A 26,614-nucleotide genomic window follows, 5' to 3' on the forward strand; every position below is an offset into this window, starting at 1 on the left:
TGACTATCACTGTTTGCTGTGCAGATACATGGATTTGGGCCTGTAGCTGTGAGAGTTTGCGCATTCTCCCCGTGCTTGCGTGGGTTTTCTCCGGGTGCTCCAGTTTCCTCCCACACCTCAAAGATGTGCTCTGAGGCTGATTGGTGTAACAAATTGTCCCTAAATTAGTCTCCCCTCAATGTGGAGTGCCGCAAGCATAGACAAGGGTCATGGGTGGAGGGGGGACTCATAATGTTAAAATGGCGGCGCGGGCTCGTTGGGCCGAAGGGCCTGTTTCCCGTGCGGTGTTGTTCTTTGTTCTTTGAAATCTGCTGTCCTTACCCGGTCTGGCCTATAGGTGACTCCAGAGCCACAGCAACGCGGTTGACTCTTAACTACCCTTGGGCAAACTTGGGATGGGCAATAAATGTTGGCCCAGCCAGCGACACCTGTGTCCCACAAACGAATTTTAAAAAAAAACTCTGCTGACTCATCTCTTGACTTTTGTCTCCGTTTAGCAATCACTCGTGACAGACTAAGTGACGGCAGATAGAAACCTGTCTGGTGGGAAAATGCAATCTCAAACCCACACCTCACCAGTTCATGGGAGATTCAAACGACCGAGGAACTAACCCAGGCTCTGTACGCACTGGTTGAGTTACAGGGGGGAGGAGAAAAAACAAGCTGAGGACATCGTAATCCCACAGGCCAAAATTCTGTCCTCAACTGATGGGGCTTTTTGTGACCTTCCAAGATAAAACTGTCCGTTTGGAATTTATATTTAAACATTAACTCAGATCTACCCAAAAGTTCAGCTGCAATGCTATTCACTGTTGAATATCCTGTGAGCACTTGCTATCCAGATTAACACTGCACTTGGCCCAATAAAATGGACCATTGACGATCGTAGAATCCCTACAGCACATTTGGCCCATCGATGTAGCATCTTACCCAGGCCCGAGCACCATAACTCCACCTATTTGCTATATTCCCCCTAACCTACACATTTTGGGACACTAAGGGGCAGTTTAAAGTTTATTTATTAGTCACAAGTAAGGTGTACATTAACACTGCAATGAAGTTACTACGAAATTCCCCTCGTCGCCATACTTCAGCGCCCCTTCAGGTCACCGCACACGTCTTTCGGACTGTAGGAGGAAACCGGAGCACCCCGCAGGAAACCCACGCAGACACGGGAAGAATGTGCAGACTCCACACAGACAGAGACCCAAGCCGGGAGTCGAACCCTGATCCCTGGCATTCGGCACGTCCATCTAACCCGCACGTCTTTTGGACTGTGGGAGGAAACCGGAGCAGCCGGAGGAAACCCACGCAGACACGGGGAGAATGTGCAAACTCCACACAGACAGTGGCTGGAATCGGACCCGGGTCCCTGGCGCTATGAGGTAGCAGTGCTAACCACCGTGCCACCCTTGAAGGCTATTTGTGCCTGTAGAGCCACTGTCAGTGCACAAAGCACCTTAAGGACAGGAGACGGGAACATTAGCAAAAACTAAAATCGATCCATTTCTTAGATGAGGACAAGTGAGGACACTTCAAAACTTCATTGGCTGCAAAGTGCTTTGGGACAGTCTGAATTCCTGAAAGATACTCTGGAAAATCAACGTCCTTCCTTCATCCAAGGCTCATCAAAGGCAAAACACCATCAGAATAGGTGTTCTGCTTTGCAGCTTGCTCCTAGGCTAATCGTCGCCTTATTAAGTTTATTTATTAGTCACAAGCATGGCTTACATTAACACTGCAATGAAGTTACTGTGAAATTCCCCTAGTCGTCATGCTCTGCCGTCTGTTTAGGTCAATACACCTAACCGGCACGCCTTTCAGACTGTGGGAGGGAACCGGAGTACCTGGAGGAAACCCATGCAGACATGGGGAGAATGTGCAGACTCCACACACACAGTGACCCGAGCTGGGAATCAAACCCAGGTTCCCAGTGCTGTGTGGCAGCAACGCTAACCACTGTGCCACCCCTGTCACTGCAACAAGCTCGCTGTATAAACAGTCTAAATACCAATCAACAGGAATAATGCTAGATTGTGGGAATACTTACCCCGTTTTGCAATTTCCAGTGCTGTGGCCTTGCCAATCCCGCTGTTTGCTCCAGTGATCAGGAAGCACCTTCCCGACAAATCAACATCCAGGTCCTTTGGAGCAAACTGTTGTGCTGCTGCTTGGTACCCACTTCTGCAGACAGACACAGCGTGTGATTAACGGAGATAAAGCTCTGTGTGTTACTCCACATACAACGGTCAGGATGCAACAAATCAAAGACTGGATCCATATTGAAACAAACCTTCTCTCACAGTCAATATGAACAACGATACCTTTAAGAAATACCTTGTTTCTTGTGAGAGGTATGTTTAAAATTTAGCTGTTTCACATGGTACCAATTTGTCTGCACCAGGCAGCTGAGATGCTGAGAATGCAAGCTGACGATTTTAGATGGTGATGCTTGTTTTAATCTGAGTTGATGCATTTTTGTTTATTTGCCCCTGTGGTTTCAAAGTCGGATTTTGGTTAGATTGATTGACAAAACCCAAGTGCATAAGGGAAGGAGCTTACAGGGAAAAGGAGGGTGTTATTGTCAGGTTCTGAAAGAAGCAAAAATGCTGTAATTTTCTTTGTGTCTCTCTCTTGCTTGAGGCTGCTGTTTGGAACCTGCTAGGAGAAATAGGTCTCTCTTTCTGTCTTTCTAGAGGTGTACTGGAGGCTCTTGGAGTGACAATCCAAGGATGCAAGCCTGTGTGTTGCTAACTGATTTTGAAGAGGAGTTTAAGTGTATAAGAGGAATATTGCTTGAACTGAAACTAATAGAGATAGCTTCGCAGTTAAGAATTATATCTCGTCATTTTTAATTATTCCAATTGGTAAGGATAAGGTGTTCCACTCCAGGTGTGATTCTGTGACACACTAGGAAGCTTTTGGGTAACACCAGTAAAACCAAGGGACATCCAGAATCCATTGATTTTGCCTAAGGAAAATTACTGGAATTCAGAGTTGTTTCCATCTGAATTGTTTTGTCTCTCAGCATCCGTCATCATTCAAATGATATGACAAGTTTAGTGAGCTATAGACCCTATACACATGCATCATAGAAAGCATTCTTTCTGGTTGTATCACAGCTTGGTCTGGGCTCCTGCTCTGCCCAAGACCGCACAGGACTACAAAAGGTCGTGAATGTCGCCCAATCCATCACGTAAACCAGCCTCCCATCCATTGACTCTGTCTACACTTCCTGCTGCCTTGGCCAAGCAGCCAGCATAATTAAGGACCCCACGCACCCCAGAGATTCTCTCTTCCATCGGGGAAAAGATACAAAAGTCTGAGGTCACGTACCAACTGAGTCAAGAACAGCTTCTACCCTGCTGCTGTCAGACTTTTGAATGGATCTACCCTGCAGTAAGTCGATCTTTCTCCAGCTATGACTGTTACACTACATTCTGCACTCTCTCCTTTCCTTCTGTATGAACGGTATGCTTTGTCTGTATACGCGCACAAGAAACAATACTGTATGCTAATACATATGACAATAACAAATCAAATCAAAGATAGGACTCAGAATCAGGAGACAAGATTGCAGCTACTCATCAGGCTGGGCACTCAACATGGTAAGATTAGATGTCAGCATATCCTTGCATTATCCTGCCACTCCCTTAATCCCATACTTGGTGAGGTAAACTGCAGTTCACAATAACCAGACACTAATCCTCTCCAACTGTGTTAGATTGACTGAAGTATCAACGTTCCTTTAGAATTCAATTCTATTAGCCTAAGGATGTAGAAGATAAACTATAATCATATGTAAGAATAGCGTTTGTTTTCTTTTGACTTATATAAATAATTGTAGACTTGTACGGTAGCTAGAAATAGTGGAATAGTTAAGTTGCTCAATCCAAGAATGTGTTATGGTTTAATGTTTCAAAATGCCACTTGGTAAATTGCTGTTTTCTTTTCTCTGCTGAGGTTAAGGATGTGTTAATTCATGCCCATTGACTAAACTTTGTGTATACGTACACTATATTTCTATATATCTCTTATGAAACAATAATCTGGTGATGGGAAATGGGATAATGGCACCATGAGGATGAGTAACATTGGCCATGGAGTTTAATTTAGATAAATGCAAAGTGATGCATTTTGGTAGACTGAACCAGGGCAGGACTTACTCAGTTAATGGTAGGGCATTGGGGAGAATTACAGAACAAAGAGATCTAGGGATACATTTTCATATGTCCTTGAAAGTGGAGTCACAGGTGGACAGAGTGGTGAAGAAGGCATTCGGCATGCTAGGTTTCATCGGTCAGAACATTGAATCCAGGAGTTGGGATGTCTTGTTGAAGTTGTACAAGACATTGGTAAGGCTGCACTTGGAGTACTGTGTACAGTTCTGGTCACCCTATTATAGAAAGGATATTATTAAACTAGAAATAGTGCAGATGCTACCGGATCTTGATAGTTTTAGTTATAAGGAGAGGCTGGATAGATTGTGACTTCATTCTCTGGAGCATAGAAGATGGACGGTGATCTTATAGAGGTTTATAAAATAATGAGGGGCTAGATAGTCAATATCTTTTCCCAAAGGTAGGGGAGTCTAAAACCAGAGGGCATAGGTTTAAGGTGAGAGGGGAGAGATACAAAAGGATCCAGACAGGCAATTTTTTCACACTGAGGGTGGTGAGTGTCTGGAACAAGCTGCCAGAGGTAATAGTAGAGGCGGGTACAATTTTATCTTTTTAAAAGCATTTAGACAGTTACATGGGTAAGATGGGTATAGAGGGATATGGGCTAAACGCAGGCAACTGGGATTGGCTTAGTGATTTTTAAAAAAGGGATGGCATGGACAGGTTGGGCCAAGTGGCCTTTTTCCATGCTGTAAACCTCTATGACTCTATTTGGAGTTCGTGAGAAAGGATCTTATTTCTCGGGTCTTGTTTTGTTCGCAGCAAATGGCTATTGTGCCGCAAAGAAAGGTTAAGGACAGTGTGTGACTCGAGACCTCAAAAGACCCCGGGTTTTCCTTCACAGCTTATGGAAAGACAAGAACTGAAACGGAAACAGAAAACGCTGGAGAATTCTCAGCAGGTCTGACAGCACTTGCGGGGAGAGAATAGGGCCAACGTTTTCGAGACTGGGTGACCCTTTGTCAGGGCTGAATGGTCTTACGAGCTGCACACAGCTCTGAGGAAGGGATGTCAATTTGTCAGGGCACCAGTCACCTCACGTGCTGAGAATGCGGGCTAACGATGGATTGTAGCTAGGGATGTGTTTGTCTAAATCTGAGTGAATGCATTTTTTAAAATCTGTTTTTTTCCCTCTGGTTTTGCTTAGGTTGATTGACAAAGCCATGCGCTTAAGGGGAAGAGCTAAGCTTACAGGGAAAAACAAGCTGTTACTGTCAGATTCTGAAAGGAGGAAGAGCTCTCTCTCTGGAGGCTGCTGTTTGGGACTTGCTAAGAGAAATGCGTCTCTCTCTCCAGAGGTATTCTGGAGGCTCAAGGACTGGTAGCCCATGTACGAGCATGTAAGCTGCAGGTTTTAAGTATAGAAGAGGAACTTTGCTTGCATTGCAACTAATTGAGATAGGTTAGCAGTTGTATCTTGTCATGATTAAGTATTTCAGTTGGTAAAAGTTAAGCTAAGTCATTTGTTATAGTTAAACTGTATTATTGAATACAGTTCGGTTTGATTAAAGCTTCCTAGCATGCCAATAACATCACACCTGGAGTGAAACACCTTATCCTCACACTGATGCCAAAACAGAGTGACTGTAGGAGGAAACTGGAGCACCCAGAGGAAACCCACACAGACACGGGGAGAATGTGCAGACTCTGCACAGACAGAACAATGTTCCGGATCTGAACCGTAACAAGGCAGTGGTGGTGGTGGTGGTGGGGGGGGTGGGGGGATGCTGTTTGGCTGCCGACCTAACATCATCCAATTGGATAATGAGTCTTTTTGTTTTCCAGTTGACGTAGGAAGGCAGGGTGTCACATGGGATGGATGTGTTGGCTGACAAAAGGCTGCAGTGCGGAGGCAAGTCATGCAATGAAACCTCCAGGAATGTATTTAATTGCAATTGTTAACTCTATTTCGGTGACCAAATTGACCACTGCATTTCTGACATTATAACAACTACACGTAGCACGGTGGTTAGCACTGCTGCCTCACAGCACCAGGGACCTGGGTTCAATTCCTGGTTTCAGTCACTGTCTGTGTGGAGTTTGCACATTCTCCCCATGTCTGCGTGGGTTTCCTCCCACAGTCTGAAAGACGTGCTGGTTAGTTGCATTGATCTGAACAGGTGCCGGAGTGTGGCGACTAGGGGAATTTCACAGTAACTTCATTGCGACTAATAAATAAATAAATTTAAACAATAAAAACTTCATTGACTCGGACATCCTGAAGTTGTGAAAGGTGTTATTAAAAATGTACATTCTCCCCCCCCACCCCCCATGTCCAATCTTGGAGGGTGAAAAGGGACTCTCTTTCAACCATTCTGATATGAATGGGGTTAAAGAAAACAGTGTGACAAGAATGTATCACAGCAAAATACCACCCACAATATTTAAATTTATTTAAGCAAACTTTTGAAAAGTGAGATGTTCAGCATGATGGTAAGTGCCTTCAGTTTTTATTGCTTGGAAAATTAAAAGTTTCAAAGCTTTACTATTTACTTAATTGGCATTTAAAGGGCAACTGGAATGGTTGCATTTATTAATGTTTTGTTTGCACTTCAGTCCTGCAATGTGGTACTCGGTGCGGAGGAGAGGGGAGCGGGGAGGGGTGGAGGAGGAGGAGGACCTCTTCATGAACCTACTCCTGGGCCTGGCAAAGCCTGTCATAAACAGATAGAGCCAGCAGGCTAGCGAGGGGACTGGGGACTGGTAGCCCATGCACGAGCATGTCATCTGGGGGTTTTAAACATGTAAGAGGAACTTTGCTTGCATTGCAACTAATTGAGATAGGTTAGCAGTTCTATCTTGTCATGATTAAGTATTTCAGTTGGTAAACGTTAAGCTAATTCATTTGTTATAGTTAAACCGTATTATTGAATACAGTTCGGTTTGATTAAAGCTTCCTAGCATGCCAATAACATCACACCTGGAGAGAAACACCTTATCCTCACACTGATGCCAAAATAGAGTGACTGTAGGAGGAAACTGGATGCCCCTTTACCATGGCTATACTCACGGCTGAGTGTCCCTGGAGAAGGAGCATGTGGAATCCACAGGCACCATTAACACCTTCCATGCCCGCTGGGCACCGCAGAGACTGGGAATGTGTTATTGACCCTTCTGATTTGATGTTTTATGTTTCATTTCTGCTAGGTTTCTGGCAGTTCTCCTTTAAAGGGGGGGGATGGCCATTTGTGCTATGTCCTTCAGTTTGTTGAATTTAGTTTGCCAAAAAGAACAGTAGCTGTGGAAGAACTCTGTACAAGGGTTTGCATCATGGTGGCACAGTGGTTAGCACTGCTGCCTCACAGCCCCGGGGTTCGATTCCTGACTTGGGTCACTGTCTGTGTGGAGTTTGCACATTCTCCCTGTGTCTGTGTGGGATTCCTCCGGTTTCCTCCCACAGTCCAAAAGATGTGCAAGTTAGGTGGATTGGCCATGCTAAATTCTCTCTGTGCGCCCAAACGGGCGCTGGAGTGTGGCGACTAGGGGAACTCTGCAGTAAAGATGTGCGGATTGGCCGTGCTAAATTCTTTCTGTGCACCCAAACAGGCGCTGGACTGTGGCAACTGGGGGAATTCTGCAGTAAAGATGTGTGGATTAGCCGGGCTAAATTGCCCCTTAGTGCTAGGGTAAATGTATGGGGTTTGTGGGGAATAGGGACTGGGTGGGATTGTGGTGGGTGCAGACTCAATGGCCTCCACCTGCGCTGTAGGGATTCTATTCGAATTGCCCTGGTTCTGGGGATAGGCTGTCCAACAAGGTACAAGAAACTACAACTCCCAGCATTCTTCAGCTTGATAGATACAAAACACCACTAAAGCCCTAATCGAAACTGGATCAACCAGGGGCAGTAAGAAGTCTCACAACACCAGGTTAAAGACCAACAGGTTTATTTGTGATAAATCTAGTGGGGCGCTTGCTACCAAATAAACCTGTTGGACTCTAAGCTGGTGTTGGGAGACTCCTCAGTGTGTTTACCCCAGGCGGTATCTCCACATCATGTCACCCACAGGCAGCAGGGGATTTCACATCAAACATTCCCCCCTTCACAACAGCATCTAAAAACTCATTTAATTTGGGAGTTGCCATTTCAAAAAAAAAATAGCACTTTGAACGCTTGTATTTTCCTCTCGTTTTCAGCGGTACTGGGAGGCTCAGCCCTGCCTGATGTAACCTGGGGCTTATATAACGCCGTGGGGTGGGGAACAGGACAGGGTAAAGAAGGGCAGGTGAAAGAGTGTACAGCCCAGGCAGCAGATACATACTCTCTTTACAATGGGAACGCCAAACGGGAGGAGAAAATAGCCAAGCAAAATCAACAAGGCAGAAATGCAAACAAAACCCTGACAAGTGAGAGCATGTAGAGGCAGTAGAGACTGAGCAGCTCAGTGTCAGGCGATTCCTATCTGTACTCACTTGGTGTACTCTCGCAAACCTTTTAAAAACCACACGCTGTTCCTGTAAAAAGACATGCTGGCCAGGCTGGGAGTCTCCCCTTTCCTCAGTCAGTCGCTCCCTCTGTGTCTGTCAGGGTTGTTATACAAGCTCTGAGTTCAACACGTATTTTATTTTCTCTTTCTGCGAACCAGATTCCTCCACCCGGAAGCGAACTGCAAAAGCAGCAGCTGACAGGGGTTTACATACAGAGCAAACACACCAGCTCATTGTAACTCAGCTCCAACTCACACACTGTCCCCCCCCTCCACACCCCCACACATATAGTTCCCTCCCAACCCCCCAAATACAGCCTCCTACCCCAACACACAACCCCCCAAATACAGCCTCCTACCCCCTGACACACAACCCCCCAAATACAGCCTCCTACCCCCTAATACACAACCCCCCAAATACAGCCTCCCACCCCCGACACACAACCCCCCAAATACAGCCTCCCACCCCCTGACACACAACCCCCCCAAATACAGCCTCCCAACCCCTAATACACAGCCCCCCAAATACAGCCTCCCACCCCCTAATACACAACCCCCCAAATACAGCCTCCCACCCCCTGACACACAACCCCCCCAAATACAGCCTCCCACCCCCTAATACACAACCCCCCAAATACAGCCTCCCACCCCCTGACACACAACCCCCCAAATACAGCCTCCCAACCCCTACACACAACCCCCCAAATACAGCCTCCTACCCCCTAATACACAACCCCCCCAAATACAGCCTCCTACCCCCTAATACACAACCCCCCAAATACAGCCTCCTACCCCCTGACACACAACCCCCCAAATACAGCCTCCTACCCCCTGACACACAACCCCCCAAATACAGCCTCCCACCCCCTAATACACAACCCCCCCAAATACAGCCTCCCACCCCCTGACACACAACCCCCCAAATATAGCCTCCTACCCCCTGACACACAACCCCCCCAAATACAGCCTCCTACCCCCTTAACACACAACCCCCCAAATACAGCCTCCCACCCCCTGACACACAACCCCCCAAATATAGCCTCCTACCCCCGACACACAACCCCCCAAATACAGCCTCCTACCCCAACACACAACCCCCCAAATACAGCCTCCTACCCCCTAATACACAACCCCCCCAAATACAGCCTCCCACCCCCTAATACACAACCCCCCAAACACAGCCTCCCACCCCCGACACACAACCCCCCCAAATACAGCCTCCCAACCCCCTGACACACAACCCCCCAAATACAGCCTCCCACCCCCTGACACACAACCCCCCAAATATAGCCTCCCACCCCCTGACACACAACCCCCCAAATATAGCCTCCCACCCCCTGACACACAACCCCCCAAATACAGCCTCCCACCCCCTGACACACAACCCCCCAAATATAGCCTCCCACCCCCTGACACACAACCCCCCAAATACAGCCTCCCACCCCCTGACACACAACCCCCCCAAATACAGCCTCCCACCCCCTGACACACAACCCCCCAAATACAGCCTCCCACCCCCTGACACACAACCCCCCCAAATACAGCCTCCCACCCCCGACACACAACCCCCCAAATACAGCCTCCCACCCCCGACACACAACCCCCCAAATACAGCCTCCCACCCCCGACACACAACCCCCCAAATACAGCCTCCCACCCCCGACACACAACCCCCCAAATACAGCCTCCCAACCCCTGACACACAACCCCCCAAACACAGCCTCCCACCCCCGACACACAACCCCCCAAATACAGCCTCCCAACCCCTGACACACAACCCCCCAAATACAGCCTCCCACCCCCTGACACACAACCCCCCCCCCACACAGTCTCATAAGAACATAAGAAATAGGAGCAGGAGTAGGCCATCTAGCCCTTCGAGCCTGCCCCGCCATTCAATAAGATCATGGCTGATCTGTCGTGGCTCAGTTCCACATTCCCGCCCTCTCCCCATAACCCTTAGTCCCCTCTCTTATCAAAAACCCATCAACCCGCTTCTTAAATATATTTAGCGAGGCAGCCTCCACCACTTCAACGGGCAGAGAATTCCAGAGATTCACCACCCTTTGAGTGAAGAAGTTCCTCCTCAACTCCGTTCTAAACCGCCTCCCCTTTATCTTGAGGCTGTGCCCCCTAGTCCTACTGTCCTTTCTGAGCGGGAAGAGTCTCTCCTCCTCTATCCTATCCATCCCATTCATCATCTTATACGTCTCAATGAGATCTCCCCTCATTCTTCTAAACTCTAACGAGTACAAGCCTAGTTTATTCAGCCTCTCCTCATAGCTCAATCCCCTCAACTCCCAACCCCTAACACACAACCCCCTAAACACAGCCTCCCACCCCCCTAACACACAACCCCCTAAACACAGCCTCCCATCCCCTGTCAACAACCCCGCCCCCCCCCCCTGCCCCCACACACAGCCTCCCAACCCCGACACACAACCCCCCACACACAGCCTCCCACCCCTGGCACACAGCACCACCCCACCCCCCACACACAGAACCCCCCCACATGGAGCCCCCCACCCCCTGATACACAACCCCCCCCCGACACAGCCTCCCATCCCCCACACACAGTCCCCCCTGCCTCCCTACGCAGACCCCCGCCCCCTCACACAGTCACACACCCCCTCCCCACCACACACCCCCCCTCCCCATGACACACACACCCCCTCCCCACCACATACACACACACAGTTCCCCCACTTGGAGTATTGTGCACAGTCTTGGAAAGATATAGAGGCACTGGAGAAGGAGCAAAAATATGAACAACAACGTCATATCAAAGCAAATTACTGCGGGAGCTGGAATCTGAAACAAAAACAAAATATTGTGTGAAATCTCAGCAGGTTTGACCGCATCTGTGGAGAGAGAATAGAGCCAACGTTTCAAGTCTGGATGATCCTTTGCCAGAGCTGATTTTAAAAATCAGCTGTTAAACCCATTAAAATATTGAAATAGGTGGTAGTGGAACTGAGAGGTTACACCTATCAGGAAAGAATAAACTGTCTGTGGAGATTGAGCAGTGACCTGAGAGAGAGATCCTTCAGATTAGAAAGGAGTTTGATAGGATAAATATGGAGAAAAAGTTTCCACTTAAGAGAGACAAAACCTAGAGGTTACCAAGTCACAAAACAGGAGACATTTCTTTACCCATAGAGTGGTTTAGAATCACAGAATCCCTACAGTGCAGAAGGAGGTCATTCAGCCCATCGAGTCTGCACTGACCACAATCCCACCCTATCCCCATAACCCCTTGTATTTACCCTAGCCAGTCCCCATTTAGCATGGCCTGCACATCTTTGGACTGTAGGAGGAAACCGGAGCACCCAGATGAACCCCATGCAGACTATGTGCAAACTCTACACAGACAGTGACCCCAAGCAAGGAACTGTACTTGGGTCCCTGGCGCTGTCAGGCAGCAGTGCTAACCGCTGTGCCACCTCATTAGAATGTGAAACTTGCTACCACAAGGAGTAGTTGAGATGAGTAGCAGCAGTGTGTACCATCTACATGATGCACTGCTCACCAAGGCCCTTTTGACAGCACTTTCCAAACCCATGAGGCACACTAAGAAATCTCACAACACCAGGTTAAAGTCCAGCAGGTTTATTTGGTAGCACAAACTTTCGGAGTGCTGCTCCTTGAGTAATCGGTTGAGTAAGATCCACCACCCAAAAGGACAAGAGCAGCAGATGCATGGGGACACCAGCAGATAAGAAGTTCCCCGTCAAGCCACACACTTGGAATTAGAGCGTCATTTCTTCACTGTCACTGAGTCAAAATCCTCCCTAATAGCACAGTAACTACAGCACATGGACTGCAGCAGGCCAGGAAGGCAGTCAACCACCAAGGGCAGTCCGTGATGGGTAATAAATGCTGGCCTGGCCGACAATGTCCACATCCCAGGAACAGATAAACATTAAAAAAAAGAATGGTATAGGTGTGTTACAAGGAAACTAGGTAGATACCTAAGGGAGAAAGGAGTACAAGGATATGCAAATAGAAATTGATCAAATAGGCTGGGAGGTGGCTCACATACAGAGCAAACGCTGACATAAAGTGAAAGTTTATGTATCAGTCACAAATAAGGCTTACATTAACACTGCAATGAAGTTACTGTGAAATTCCCCTAGTCGCCACACCTCAGCATCTGTTCGGGCCAATGCACCCTAACCAGCACATCTTTCTGAATGTGGGAGGAAACCCATGCAGATACTGGGAGAATGTACAAACTCCGCACAGACAGTGACCCAAGCCAGGAATCAAACCCAGGTCCCTGGTGCTGTGGGACAGCAGTGCTAAACACTGAGCCACTGTGCCTGTATCTAGGCTGTAAAATTCTCAGGCAAAAATCCCCTGTTTCGCTATCATTGTTTTTACAAATCTTTTTGAAACACTTAGATTACAAATATGACAAGGATGCAAAATTACTGAAACATGCAATACCTCAGTTCTTATCTTTTCATAGACACACAACACAGAAGAAGGCCATTTGGCCCTTTGCACCTGTGATGATTCTCTGGTTGAGTTATCCATCCATTTCCACTCCGCTGTTCTTTCCCTCAGGCCCTGGAATGAGCTTTTCCTTTGGGTACTTTTTGGGTAGTTTTACAACCAATGCCCTTCTTGCCATGAACTCTGCCCATTTTGTGTGCTGAAGACTGGCATGGATACACATTGGCCTTCCTGTGCCAGTGGCTGAGTTCTTCTTCAGTCAACATGTCCTGGAGTGGGACTCAAAACCAGGGCACTCCAGCTCAGTGGCAGTGGCACTATCCACTGCACACACCCGAACTTCTAAAATGTGGCTGCCCCCTTCAAAGTGCCAGCGCTGTTATCTTTGGCCAAATCAGGATGGAGAGAAACTTGGTGTACCGCTGAACTTATCCTCCCACATTTTTATTCCACTCACTCATCAACTCTCACCAACTTTTACAGATGCACCATAGAAAGCATTCTTTCCGGTTGTATCACAGCTTGGAATGGGCTCCTGCTCTGCCCAAGACCGCAAGAAACTACAAAAGGTCATGAATGTAGCCCAATCCATCACACAAACCAGCCTCCCATCCATTGACTCTGTCTACACTTCCCACTGCCTCGGCAAAGCAGCCAGCATAATTAAGGATCCCACTCACCCTGGACATTCTCTCTCCCACCTTCTTCCGTCAGGAAAAAGATACAAAAGTTTGAGGCCACACACAACAGACTCAAGAAAAGCTCCTTCCCTGCTACTGTCAGACTTTTGAACGGATGTAGCCCGCATTAAGTTAATCTTTCTCTGCACCTTAGCTATGACTGTAACACTACAGTCTCTTCTTTCCTTCTCTATGAACATAAGTATGCTTTGTCTGTATAGCGCCAAGAAACAATACTTTTCACTTATGCTAATACATGTGACAATAATAAATCAAATCAAAGATAGAGTGGCATAGTGGCACAGTGGTTAGTGCTGCTGCTTCACAATGCCAGGGACCCAGCTTCAATCCCTGGTTTGGGTCACTGTCTGTGCAGAGTTTGCACATTCTCTGCATGGGTTTCTGCCGGGTGCTCTGGTTTCCTTCCACAGTCTGAAAGATGTACGAGGGTTAGGCTGATTGGCCATGCTAAACATTGCCCCTTAATGTCAGGCAGTTAGTAGGGTAATAGGGAGGATTGTGAGGATAGAGGCTTGCTGGGATTGTGGTCAGTACAGACTCAATGGGCCAAATGGCCTCTGTTTGCACAGTAGGGATTCTCATCTCCCTACATTTTACCAATCCCACTACTCCCATCACTTGCCCACTCTCTCCTAAACCCTTTCATTTTTATCTGTCTAGCCTATGGCCCACAACTCACCATAATATTTTGGCAATTATTGATTTGTCAACTGCTCCGTATTTCCTGGACCCGAACCAAACCTTCCCAGTCTCCCATCTCAGTCTCTCTCTCCCCGGTAAAACACCCATCTTTGCTCACACCCAAGGTGTTTGGTACGTGAGCAAGACAGGTACCTGATTTACGTAGCTACCCAGCACGTTCTTCTGTGGCCTTGTACTTGTGGATTATCCCTTGGGAAAAGGTAACCTGTGGCTTCTCCTGCACACTCTTAATCACTCCCTCAAACCCTCTCTCTGGTCTCCTCTGACAAATGGTAGTCATGATGTGGAGATGCCGGCGTTGGACTGGGGTAAACACAGTAAAAAGTCTCACAGCACCAGGTTAAAACTTTAACCTTAACTTTAAAGTTTAACTTTAACTTTAAAGTTTTAACCTGGTGCTGTGAGACTTCTTACCGTGTTTACCCCAGTCCAACACCGGCATCTCCACATCATGACTACCATCGACACCGCAAACTGTCGGCTCCAAGTGGAGAGGATCTCCAAGAAGATTGCGCATATCAACACAGATGTCAAGTTTTTACAAAGATACACTTTAACCTAGTGAGACTTCTTACTCCTCTGACAAAGGTAGGACTCTCATCACTCATCTCAAAACTAGGCACCGTCTATCGGGTGTTTCTGCTGCTCCGACCTCAACTTTTCCCTTATCCTCTTCTACACCTTCTCTAGATACTCCCCCTCTACATTTTCATTCCACCTCACACCTCCACCTCCACTGAGTTCATCTCTTCCATACTACAGCATATCAGACGGCACAGTGGCACAGTGGTTAGCACTGCTGCCCCACAGCGCCAAGGACCCAGGTTCGATCCCCGGCTTGGGTCACTGTCTGTGTGGAGTTTGCATGTTCTCCCTGTTTCTGCACGGGTTTTGTCTGGGTGCTCCAATTTCTTCCCTTAGCCTGAAAGACGTGCGAGTTAGGTGGATTGGCCATACTAAATTGTCCCTTCGTGTTAGGGGGACTAGCTAGGGTAAATGCATGGTGATAGGGCCTGATGGGATTGTGGCTGTTGCAGACTCGATGGGCCAAATGGCCTCCTTCTGCACTGTAGGGATTCTATGATATCTCCGTGTCTCTCTCTCTCTCTCAACGTCATTCCCACAAAGCTGCTGACCACCCAAATTCTCCTCCTGCTCCCCATTCCTGATTCATTCCCTCCCCCAAGAACCTTTCCTTCGAAACCCCAGTGATATTTGATTCACTTTTGGGATGCAGGCATTATGGGCAAAGTCAGCATTTACTAGTTGCCATTGAGGAGATGGTTCATAAGATATAGGAGCAGAATTAGACCATTCGGCCCATCGAGTCCGCTCCGCCATTCAATCATGGCCTATTTGCTCCTCATCCCCATTTTCCTGCCTTCCCCCCGTAACCCTTCAACCCATTAAAAATCTGTCTAACTCCTCCTCAAATCTACTCACTGTCCCAGCTTCCACCGCACTTTGGGGCAGCGAATTCCACAGACTCACAACCCTCTGGGAGAAGATGGTGAGTAGCTTTCTTGAGCAGCTTCAGTCTGCGTGCTGAGTGTGTTCCCGTGTGAAATCTGTGTGAAATTCCAGGATCTTAAACTTTTTAAAAGTTTATTTATTCGTCATAAGTAGACCTACATTAACACTGCAATGAAGTTACTGTGAAAATCCCCTAGTTACCATACTCTGGTGCCTGCTTGGGTACACCGAGGGAGAATTTAGCATGGCCAATGCACCTAACCAGCACGTCTCTCTGACTGTGGGAGGAAATTGGACCCAAGTGCTCTGAGGCAGCAGTGCTAACCACTGTGCCACCCTGATTTTGACTCGCTGACAGTGAAGGAATAGGATCTATATCCAAGCCAGGATGCATTGTGACTTGGAAGTGACTGTGTTCTCGTTCACCTTTTGCCCTTATCCTCCTAGGCACACGAGACCAGGGGTTGCCGGGGGAGCCTCGGTGAGTTGCCACGGTGCATCTTATTTACATAGGGGGCATCCTCTGCCATTCTGCCTGTGATCAGTGGAGGGGAAGGGGGGTCCGCTGCTGCTCTGTCTGAGATCGGTGGAGTGGAAGGTGGTGGGGGGGTGTCCACTGCCACTCTGTCTGAGATCGGTGGAGGGGAAGGGGGGAGGGGTTGAGTGGCGGGGGATAAGGGGGTCAGTAATGTTTTGGGGGTGGGACAATGTCTGTGGCGGCCAGGGAGAGGCATTATCTGGCCTGGGAGGGGAGTGTTACTCCATCATTTTTGTCTGCGCATGCGCAGTTGGAAGCACCGATTGGAGCTGCAGGATTTTGGTTGCGTTCATGGGCTTGTGCAGTGTGATTCAGAATTGCTGATATTTTTCCAGGCAGAGTGCGTACGGGGCCTCCTGAGAATGGGTCTAAAAGTCGGATCTGAGACATTCCCAGTTTCAAGTCCGCCCAGCACTTAGAATCAAAATGGTTAAATATGGCCCTACATGTCATGGATATTATTGGGTTTCTTTGCCACCCAGAAAAGTGGAGAGTATTCCATCACACTCTTGACTTCTGCCTTGTAGGTGCTGGAAAGATTTTTGCCTTTATCCACTCGTTATAGAATCTCCAGCCTCTAACCTGCTCTCAGTAGCCATGGCATTTACCTGGCTGGCCATGTTGAATGCTTGGTCAACAGTGACCCGTGGGGTGTTGTGTGAGGGACTTGGTGAAGGTAATGATGGTGAAGGGGAGTTGTTTAGGAGTCTATCTCGCTGCCGTTGTCTGCCAGATGTGTGATGTTAATACGACCAGAGCAGGAGTACTGAGAAAACCAAAATCATAGGGGGCGATCTTACCAGCTTGTCCCATTGGTCGATGGGCAAGGCGATTGGGCAAGAGGCAAAAAATCGGGCTCGCACCCAGTTTTTGCCTCTCACAATCTTAACGGCCCTATTGGGCGTGAAGGCCATTTTAATATTCATAATTTAAATCTAATTAGCGAGTCCTGGGTGCTAACACCCAGGCTCGTTTCACCTGACCTGTTCATTGGCAGAGGTCCTCGTTGGTGTGGATCACAGATGGTCACCGTCAGCAGTAGGCATCACCTACTTCCTGTGATAATGAACTCCACAGGCTCACCGGGTGAAGGACTGTCTCCTCACCTCCGTCCTAAATGGTCTACCCTGAATCCTCAAACTGTGACCCCTGGTTCTGTACTCCCCCCACCATCGGGAACATCCCCCCTGTATCTACCATTTCCTTATCGCCTCAGTGCTTGCTGACCTAGAATGGCTTCTGGTTAAGCAACACTTTGATTTTATCATTTTAATCCTCCTTTTTCAAATCTCTCCATGGTTAGATCCTGCCCTATCTCTGTAATCTCCTCCAGCTCCACGTCCTTAGGGATATCGACACTCAGCTAATACTGACCATCCCCAGGTTTAATCAATTCACCACTAGTGCCTTCAACTGCTGTGGCCCTCAGCTCTGGAACAGCCTTCCGAAATTTCTCTGCCTCTCAATCCCTCTCCCCATCATAGTGGCACAGTGGTTAGCGCCGTTGCCTCACAGCACCAGGGACCCGGGTTCAATTCCTGGCTTGGGTCACTGCCTGTGTGGAGTTTGCACATTCTCCCTGTGTCTGCGTGGGTTTCCTCCCACAGTCTGAAAGATGTGCAGGTTAGGTGGATTGGCCATGTCAAATTGCCCCTTAGTGTCAGGAGGACTAGCTAGGTAAATACATGGGGTTATGGGGTTAGGGCCTGGGTGGGGTTGTAGCTGGTGCAGGCTTAATGGGCCAAAGTACTATAAGTACTAAGTACTAGACCCCTCTAAGTACTATACTCCTTATATACCTATGACTGTGTGGAAAATTGCCTTCCAACTTGATGTTCAGGTTTGCTGATGACACCACCATAGTGGGTCGGATCTGAAACAATGACGAGACAGAGTACAGGGAATGAGATAGAGAATCTGGTGAATTCATGAATAGGGTGGCACAGTGGTTAGCACTGCTGCCTCACAGTGCCAGGGACCCAGGTTCGATTCCTGGCTTGGATGGCTGTGTGGAGTTTGCATGTTCTCCCCATGTCTGCGTGGGTTTCGTCCCACATTCTAAAAGGCGTGCTGGTTAGGGCGCATTCACCTGAACAGGTGCCAGAATGTGGCGACTAGGGGATTTTCACAGTAACTTCATTGCAGTGTTAATGTAAGCTTGGCTTGTGACTAATAAATAAACTTTGGCGTGATGAAAATAATCTCTCCCTCAATGTCAACAAAATGAAGAAGATTGTCTTCGACTTCAGGAAGCGTAAAGGGAAACATGCCCCTGTCTACATCAACAGGAACAAAGTAGAAATGGTTGAGAGCTTCAAGTTCTTAGGTGTGTGGATCACCAACAACCTGTCCTGGCCCCCCCATGCTGACACTATAGTTAAGAAAGCCCACCTTTGCCTCTATTTTCTCAGAAGACTAAGGAAATTTGGCATGTCCATTGTGACTCGCACCAACTTTTACTGATGCACCATAGAAAGCATTCTTTCTGGTTGTATCACAGCTTGGTATGGGCTCCTGCTCTGTACAAGTCTGCCTCAGCGAAGCAGCCAGCATAATTAAGGACCCCACACACCCCGGACATTCTCCCTCTCGCCTTCTTCCGTCAGGAAAAAGATACAAAAGTCTGACTTCTTCCCTGCTGCTGTCAGACTTTTGAATGGACCTACCTTGCATTAAGTTGATCTTTCTCTACACCCTAGCTATAACCCTAGAAACAATACTTTTCACTGTATGTTAATACACGTGACAATAATAAATCAAATCAAATCAAAGATTGTGTGTTTTTTGTGAGAATTGAGACTGTCCATTTTGCTGTCTCTACCAGAACCCTTCTTTGTCCTAACTCACTTACCCACGGATAGGATTGGGGGGCACGGAAATAATTGGGGACAGGGATAGGATTGGGGGACAGGGATAGGATTGGGGATTCGGATAGGATTGGGGACAGGGATAGGATTGGGAATTCGGATAGGATTGGGGACAGGGATAGGATTGGGAATTCGGATAGGATTGGGGACAGGGATAGGATTAGGGATTCGGATAGGATTGGGGACAGGGATAGGATTGGGAATTCGGATAGGATTGGGGACAGGGATAGGATTGGGGATTCGGATAGGATTGGGGGGCACGGATAGGAATGGGGATTCGGATAGGATTGGGGGCACGGATAGGAATGGGGGACACGGATAGGATTGGGGGACACGGATAGGATTGGAGGGCATGGATAGGATTGGGGGGCACGGATAGGATTGGGGGACATGGATAGGATTGGGGGGCATGGATAGGATTGGGGGGCATGGATAGGATTGTGGGGCACGGATAGGATTGGGGGCACGGATAGGACTGGAGACAGGGATAGGATTGGGGACAGGGATAGGATTGGGGACAGGGATAGGATTGGGGGGCACGGATAGGATTGGGGGGCACGGATAGGATTGGGGGGCACGGATAGGATTGGGGGCACGGATAGGACTGGAGACAGGGATAGGATTGGGGACAGGGATAGGATTGGGGGGCACGGATAGGATTGGGGGGCACGGATAGGATTGGGGGGCACGGATAGGATTGGGGGGCACGGATAGGATTGGGGGCACGGATAGGATTGGGGGGCATGAATAGGATTGGGGGGTATGGATAGGATTGGGGGTATGGGTAGGATTGGGGGGTATGGATAGGATTGGGGGTATGGGTAGGATTGGGGGGTATGGATAGGATTGGGGGTATGGGTAGGATTGGGGGGTATGGATAGGATTGGGGGTATGGGTAGGATTGGGGGACACGGATAGGATTGGGGGTATGGGTAGGATTGGGGGACATGGATAGGATTGGGGGTATGGGTAGGATTGGGGGACACGGATAGGATTGGGGGTATGGGTAGGATTGGGGGACATGGATAGGATTGGGGGTATGGGTAGGATTGGGGGTATGGGTAGGATTGGGGGGTATGGGTAGGATTGGGGGACACGGATAGGATTGGGGGACACGGATAGGATTGGGAACATGGATAGGATTGGGGACAGGGATAGGATGAGGGGTCCTGGCTGGGCTGAATGTCCACTCTGTGTGTGTTGGCTTGCTGTGTGTGGCAGTGCCCAGCAGGGTGAGTGTGTAGCTGTGTGAGAGGCTGGGAGAGGGGAGGAGTTGCTAAGTTGTCCCAGTGTGTTGCAGGTGGAAGGTAGCTGGGACCCAGCACACACACACACACTGACTGATCGCTGCTAATCTCACACCGCCCCGGCCAGAGGGAGAGCCCGGGGGCTGGGAGCCCGGAGAGCCCGGAGCCGCTCTCCTCCCCATGCCCGGGGAAGGTGTGCGCACAAAGGGAGCGGCTGGCCCGCAGCAGCAGCAGGCGGCAATGGGTGAGCAGCTCCCGGGGAGGGGAGCCGAGGCTTGCCGCTGTGTGGAGGTGGCTCTGAGCGGGGGAGCGCCCTGGGGATTCAGCCTGAGAGGGGGACGCGAGCACAAAGAGCCCCTACTCATCACCAAGGTAAGAGCTGCCTCTCCCCACTCACTCACTCACTGTGTCCCCCTCACCCCTGTCTGTGTCCCCCTCACCCCTGTCTGTGTCCCCTCACCCCTGTATCCCTCACTCCTGTCTGTGTCCCCCACTCCTGTCTGTGTCCCCTCACCCCTGTCTGTGTCCCCCTCACCCCTGTCTGTGTCCCCTCACCCCTGTATCCCTCACTCCTGTCTGTGTCCCCTCACCCCTGTCTGTGTCCCCTCACCCCTGTCTGTGTCCCCTCACCCCTGTCTGTGTCCCCTCACCCCTGTATCCCTCACCCCTGTCTGTGTCCCCCTCACCCCTGTCTGTGTCCCCTCACCCCTGTCTGTGTCCCCTCACCCCTGTCTGTGTCCCCTCACCCCTGTATCCCTCACCCCTGTCTGTGTCCCCTCACCCCTGTCTGTGTCCCCCTCACCCCTGTCTGTGTCCCCTCACCCCTGTATCCCTCACCCCTGTCTGTGTCCCCCTCACCCCTGTCTGTGTCCCCCTCACCCCTGTCTGTGTCCCCCTCACCCCTGTCTGTGTCCCCTCACCCCTGTCTGTGTCCCCTCACCCCTGTCTGTGTCCCCTCACCCCTGTCTGTGTCCCCTCACCCCTGTATCCCTCACCCCTGTCTGTGTCCCCTCACCCCTGTCTGTGTCCCCTCACCCCTGTATCCCTCACTCCTGTCTGTGTCCCCTCACCCCTGCCCGTGTGTCCCCCCTCACCCCTGCCCGTGTGTCCCCCCTCACCCCTGCCCGTGTGTCCCCCCCCTCACCCCTGCCCGTGTGTCCCCCCTCACCCCTGCCCGTGTGTCCCCCCCCTCACCCCTGCCCGTGTGTCCCCCCTCACCCCTGCCCGTGTGTCCCCCCTCACCCCTGCCCGTGTGTCCCCCCTCACCCCTGCCCGTGTGTCCCCCCTCACCCCTGCCCGTGTGTCCCCCCTCACCCCTGCCCGTGTGTCCCCCCTCACCCCTGCCCGTGTGTCCCCCCTCACCCCTGCCCGTGTGTCCCCCCTCACCCCTGCCCGTGTGTCCCCCCTCACCCCTGCCCGTGTGTCCCCCCTCACCCCTGCCCGTGTGTCCCCCCTCACCCCTGCCCGTGTGTCCCCCCTCACCCCTGCCCGTGTGTCCCCCCTCACCCCTGCCCGTGTGTCCCCCCTCACCCCTGCCCGTGTGTCCCTAAGACCTAGCTATCCAAATCCCCTACCCAGTTCACCCACGCCTCCCCATGTCCCTCACTCCTGTTTGTGCCTCTTACACCTACTTACCTACCTACCAAATCCCCAGCCCTGTGTCCCTCACCCCTCCCTGTGTCCCTCACCCCTCCCTGTGTCCCTCACCCCTCCCTGTGTCCCTCACCCCTCCCTGTGTCCCTCACCCCTCCCTGTGTCCCTCACACCTCCCTATCCAAATCTCTAGCCCTCTCCGCCTCTGAGTCCAAATGTATCTGTTGACTGCAAATACATCTGTTGCCTTCACCGTCCTGCAGGCAGAGCACAGCACCGAGGGAGGGCTACACTGTCAGAGATATCCTCCCGCTGATGGGATGTTAAATGTTCTCTTGTCGGGGAGGGGTGTAATGACATTAATTCTCAGAGTCGGGCTGTGGTGATTGCCCCTTTAAGAGAAACACAGCAGAAGAGGGTGACCCGGCTTGGGAGACCCATTTGAACTGAGAGTGGGTGATTACCTCGGGGTGAAGTCCCCTCTTAGGCAGAAGACAGGGTGAAGACATGTAGGGATTGGGGGCAGCTTGTGGGCTGTTAGCCTGTGTACAGTTCTGATTTATATACACCCCGTTGTGTTCCTGATAGAGTCTATGAATGTGTGGCATTACAAGAATCGTGGTCGATACTTATCCTTCAATCCGCATCATAAGAACAGAATATTTGATTGTTATCACCTGGCTGTTTGTGGGACTTGCCCTGAGCAAATTAACTGTTGTGTTTCCTGTAATAGAGACTAGCCTACAGAATTGCTTCACTGGAGTGCTTTGGGATGTTGTGACATTGCGTGAGGTGTCTCTAAATTGCAAGTTATTTTTCCTCTGTCAGGTTTGAATTGGTAACGAGGCTTATCCCGCCACAACCCAGGGCCCTGAACCACCCCAATGAATTACAGTTGCTATTTTGTAGGAAACTGTTCAGACAGTTTGCATATGAACCAGTTCCCCCACACCGCAGTGAGATAGGCCTGTCTGCTGTATTGGGTGAAGGATGAATGTTGATTTATTCTCAGGGCTGTGGTTCCACTGGCAAGGTCAGCCTTGATTGCCCATCCCGTGCCGCCCTTGAAGGTGCCTCAGAGACCTGGGTTTGATTCCCAGCCTTGGGTCACTGTCAGCGTGGAGTCTGCACGTTCTCTCCCCTGTGGGGTTTCCTCCGGGTGCTCCGGTTCCCTCCCACTGATGTGCTGGTTAGGGTGCATTGGCCGTGCTAAAAATTCTCCCTCAGTGTACCCGAACAGGCGCTGGAGTGTGGCAACAAGGGGATTTTCACAGTAACTTCATTGCAGTGTTAATGTAAGCCCAGCTGTGATTAATAAATAAACTTTAACTTCTAAAAAAAAACTTCTTAACTGAACCTCTGCAGTCTGTGTGATGAACATACATGCAGGTTGCTGGAAAGATTTTGACCAGGGATGGTGACGGAATGATGATATATGTCCAAGTCTGGAACGCTCTTTTCTTTGAAAAACAATCTTTTACATCGAAATTGAGGCAGCAAATTGGCCTTTAGTTTAACACCTCATCTGAAAGATGTGGTTTGAATCCATAACCATCTTTTTAGGAGATAAATGCCCCCAACGCATCCAAACTGCCAGCTGGTGACAAAGATTGGCAATATTATTTAGGTTTATTTATTCATTCACAAGTAGGCTTACATTCACACTGCAATGAAGTTACTGTGAAAATCCCCTAGTCGCCCACACCCCAACGCCTGTTTGGGTACAAAGTGAGAGAATTTAGCACCTAACCAGCGTGCCTTTTGCACAAGGGGAGGAAACCGGAGCACCCAGAGGAAACCCATGCAGACACGGACACAGACCCAAGCCGGGAATCGAACCCGGGTCCCTGGCGCTCTGAGGCAGCAGTGCTAACCACTGTGCCACCTGACAAACACTGAAGAGCTTGCCATGCCATTTATTGGCGTACCATTTTCTTTAATTGGTTGACAATAGTGGAAGAAGATGATTTAATGTTTATCCACTAATATTTATGTCTTTAAATTGCCTGCGCTACTGTGGTAAAGGCTGTACTGTGGTTATTGTAACTACTGGACAGGATACAACCTTTACGTGTTTTGTACAATGAAACAGCTCTTAATGATTGTGTGTGAATAAGCCATCTGGTAAAGGGGACTCGATACTAACCGGATACCCATCCCATTGCTCCTTAATGTTTGTGCACATTGAAGCTTTTCGTTTACAGTCATTTCAACTTCTTTTCAAAATGAGGCTGGAGAGGGAAATATTTCCAACGTGTCCTGTGTGTGTTCTCCGTATTGGAAATCAATCTGAGAATGTATTAATCCATCAAACTCTCGATCTGTCAATGAGATTGTTGTGTGTGTTTTTTTTTCTGCTGGACAGTCTGTTGAAATGTATAATATTAGGGCACGTGCACTTAAGGTGAGAGGGGGAAGACTCAAATTAGAGGCGTGCGGCAAGGTTTTTTTAGCAGGGAGCATGGTAGGTGTCTGGAACCCGCTGCCAGGGGTGGTGGTGCAGGCAGGTATGATAGGGGCATATCAGGGGTTTTTAGATAAGCACATGAATTTGGAAGGATAGAGGGATATGGAGCAAGGGCAGGCAGAAGGGATTAGTTTAATTTGGTGTTGTGTTTGATGTACCTTGTGGGCCGAAGGGCCTTTTTCTCTGCTATACTGTTCAGTGTGGGATCCTTGATCAGAAGAATTTCCTGCCCACTGTGAAACCTGGTGTGACTACTGGTTTGGAATTCCAACATTACAGTATACAGGTCTCGAAACGCAGGTCCTGTTTTCTCCCCCTTACAGATGCGGCTAAGTTTTTCCAACATTTTCTGTCTTTGGTTTCAGATTCCTGCAGTATTTTGCTCTTGTTATGATGGGTGTTCTGTATTGGGAGCACTTTTGCTTTGTAAAGAGAGCTGGTGTTCTCAGTGTCATGATTATAGACCGTTCCATTGTATCTCCTGTTGTAATAGGACTGATTGCATTGTAAAGTGTTATAAGAAGAGTACAGACTGGTCAGTGTCTGGATTTCAAAGTTAAACACCCACCTTTCATAATTTACCAATATCACAACAGTGTCTACACATCAAAATAATATTCCTTTGGCTGTACAATACTAGTGAAAAACTCTCTCTCTTGGTATGAGTCTTTCCTTTGCTAAGTTCAATGTCCGCTCCCATGGCCCAAGTATTTGACATTGTGTTCATCCCGATCCTGCATTTCTGCAAATTGCAGAACCTTCTAAGCTGCAGTGTAAGGAATATTAGAAGTTTTAGGTTGTGTATCTTTGACCATTTTGAAGGATATGGAAATAAGAATATTTATTAGTGTCAGGCTACATTAACACCGCAATGAAGTTACTGTGAAGATCCCCTAGTCTCCACACTCTGGCACCTGTTTGGGTACACTGAGGGAGAATTTAGCATGGCCAATTCACCTAACCAGCACGACTTTCGGACTGTGGGAGGAAACTGGAGTACCCGGAGGAAATCCACGCAGACGTGGGGAGAATGTGCAGACTCCGCACAGACAGTTACCCGAGCCAGGAATTGAACCTGGGTACTAGGCACTATGAGGCAGCAGTGCTAACCACTGCGCCACCGTGCTGCTCTCTTCCAATCATTGTGCTATATTCTAAACGCATGAACTGACTGAAAGGAAGTTGTTTGGGAGCTGCTTCTCCTGCTCGCGGTCTCTCACTCATTCACTCTCTCCCTGTACCGTTTTTCTCCTTCCCCGAATTCCTGATTTCAGCTGAAGCTCTAATATTGCATGCCCAGGGAGATCTCGAACAGGAGTGGGGCAACTAGGGGAATTTCACAGTAACTTCATCGCAGTGTTAATGTAAGCTCTAGCTGTGACTAATAAATAAACTTTATGTAAGCGCTTGCATTTAGATCACATCTGTACATGGCACTGGTGAGGCCACAGCTGGAGTACTGTGTGCAGTTTTGGGCGCCGCACTTACGCAAGGATATTTTGGCCTTGGAGGGAGTGCAGAGGAGGTTTACTAGGCTGATACCGGAGTTGAGGGGGTTGAGCTATGAGGAGAGGCTGAATAAACTAGGCTTGTACTCATTAGAGTTTAGAAGAATGAGGGGAGATCTCATTGAGATGTATAAGATGATGAATGGGATGGATAGGATAGAGGTGGAGAGACTCTTCTCGCTCAGAAAGGATAGTAGGACTAGGGGGCACAGCCTCAAGATAAAGGGGAGGCGGTTTAGAACGGAGTTGAGGAGGAACTTCTTCACTCAAAGGGTGGTGAATCCCTGGAATTCTCTGCCCGTTGAAGTGGTGGAGGCTGCCTCGCTAAATATATTTAAGACGCGGGTTGATGGGTTTTTGATAAGCGAGGGGATTAAGGGTTATGGGGAGAGGGCAGGAATGTGGAACTGAGACACGACAGATCAGCCATGATCTTATTGAATGGCGGGGCA

The 26,614-nt window shown here is 49.2% G+C and overlaps 2 protein-coding genes across 2 annotated transcripts in view; one reads left to right on the forward strand and one right to left on the reverse strand.

The window, feature by feature from the left end:
• The window catches only part of dhrs12 (dehydrogenase/reductase (SDR family) member 12), a 28,290-nt gene extending 19,507 nt beyond the window's left edge, over positions 1-8,783 (reverse strand). The window contains exons 1-2 of the mRNA XM_080203330.1: positions 8,595-8,783; positions 2,051-2,184 (exon numbers count right to left, since the gene is read on the reverse strand). Coding sequence (XP_080059456.1) covers positions 2,051-2,184; positions 8,595-8,650 — 190 coding nt within the window. The 5' untranslated portion in view covers positions 8,651-8,783. The remainder of the gene's footprint in view (positions 1-2,050; positions 2,185-8,594) is intronic.
• An 11,863-nt stretch (positions 8,784-20,646) lies between these two features.
• The window catches only part of shroom2a (shroom family member 2a), a 214,150-nt gene continuing 208,182 nt past the window's right edge, over positions 20,647-26,614 (forward strand). Inside the window, exon 1 of the mRNA XM_080204271.1 lies at positions 20,647-20,966. Within this exon, the coding sequence (XP_080060397.1) occupies positions 20,775-20,966 (192 nt within the window). The 5' untranslated portion in view covers positions 20,647-20,774. The remainder of the gene's footprint in view (positions 20,967-26,614) is intronic.

The sequence above is a fragment of the Carcharhinus amblyrhynchos genome, chromosome 15 (assembly GCF_965287045.1).
Source record: "Carcharhinus amblyrhynchos chromosome 15, sCarAmb.v2.hapA, whole genome shotgun sequence".
Classification (NCBI taxonomy): domain Eukaryota; kingdom Metazoa; phylum Chordata; class Chondrichthyes; order Carcharhiniformes; family Carcharhinidae; genus Carcharhinus; species Carcharhinus amblyrhynchos.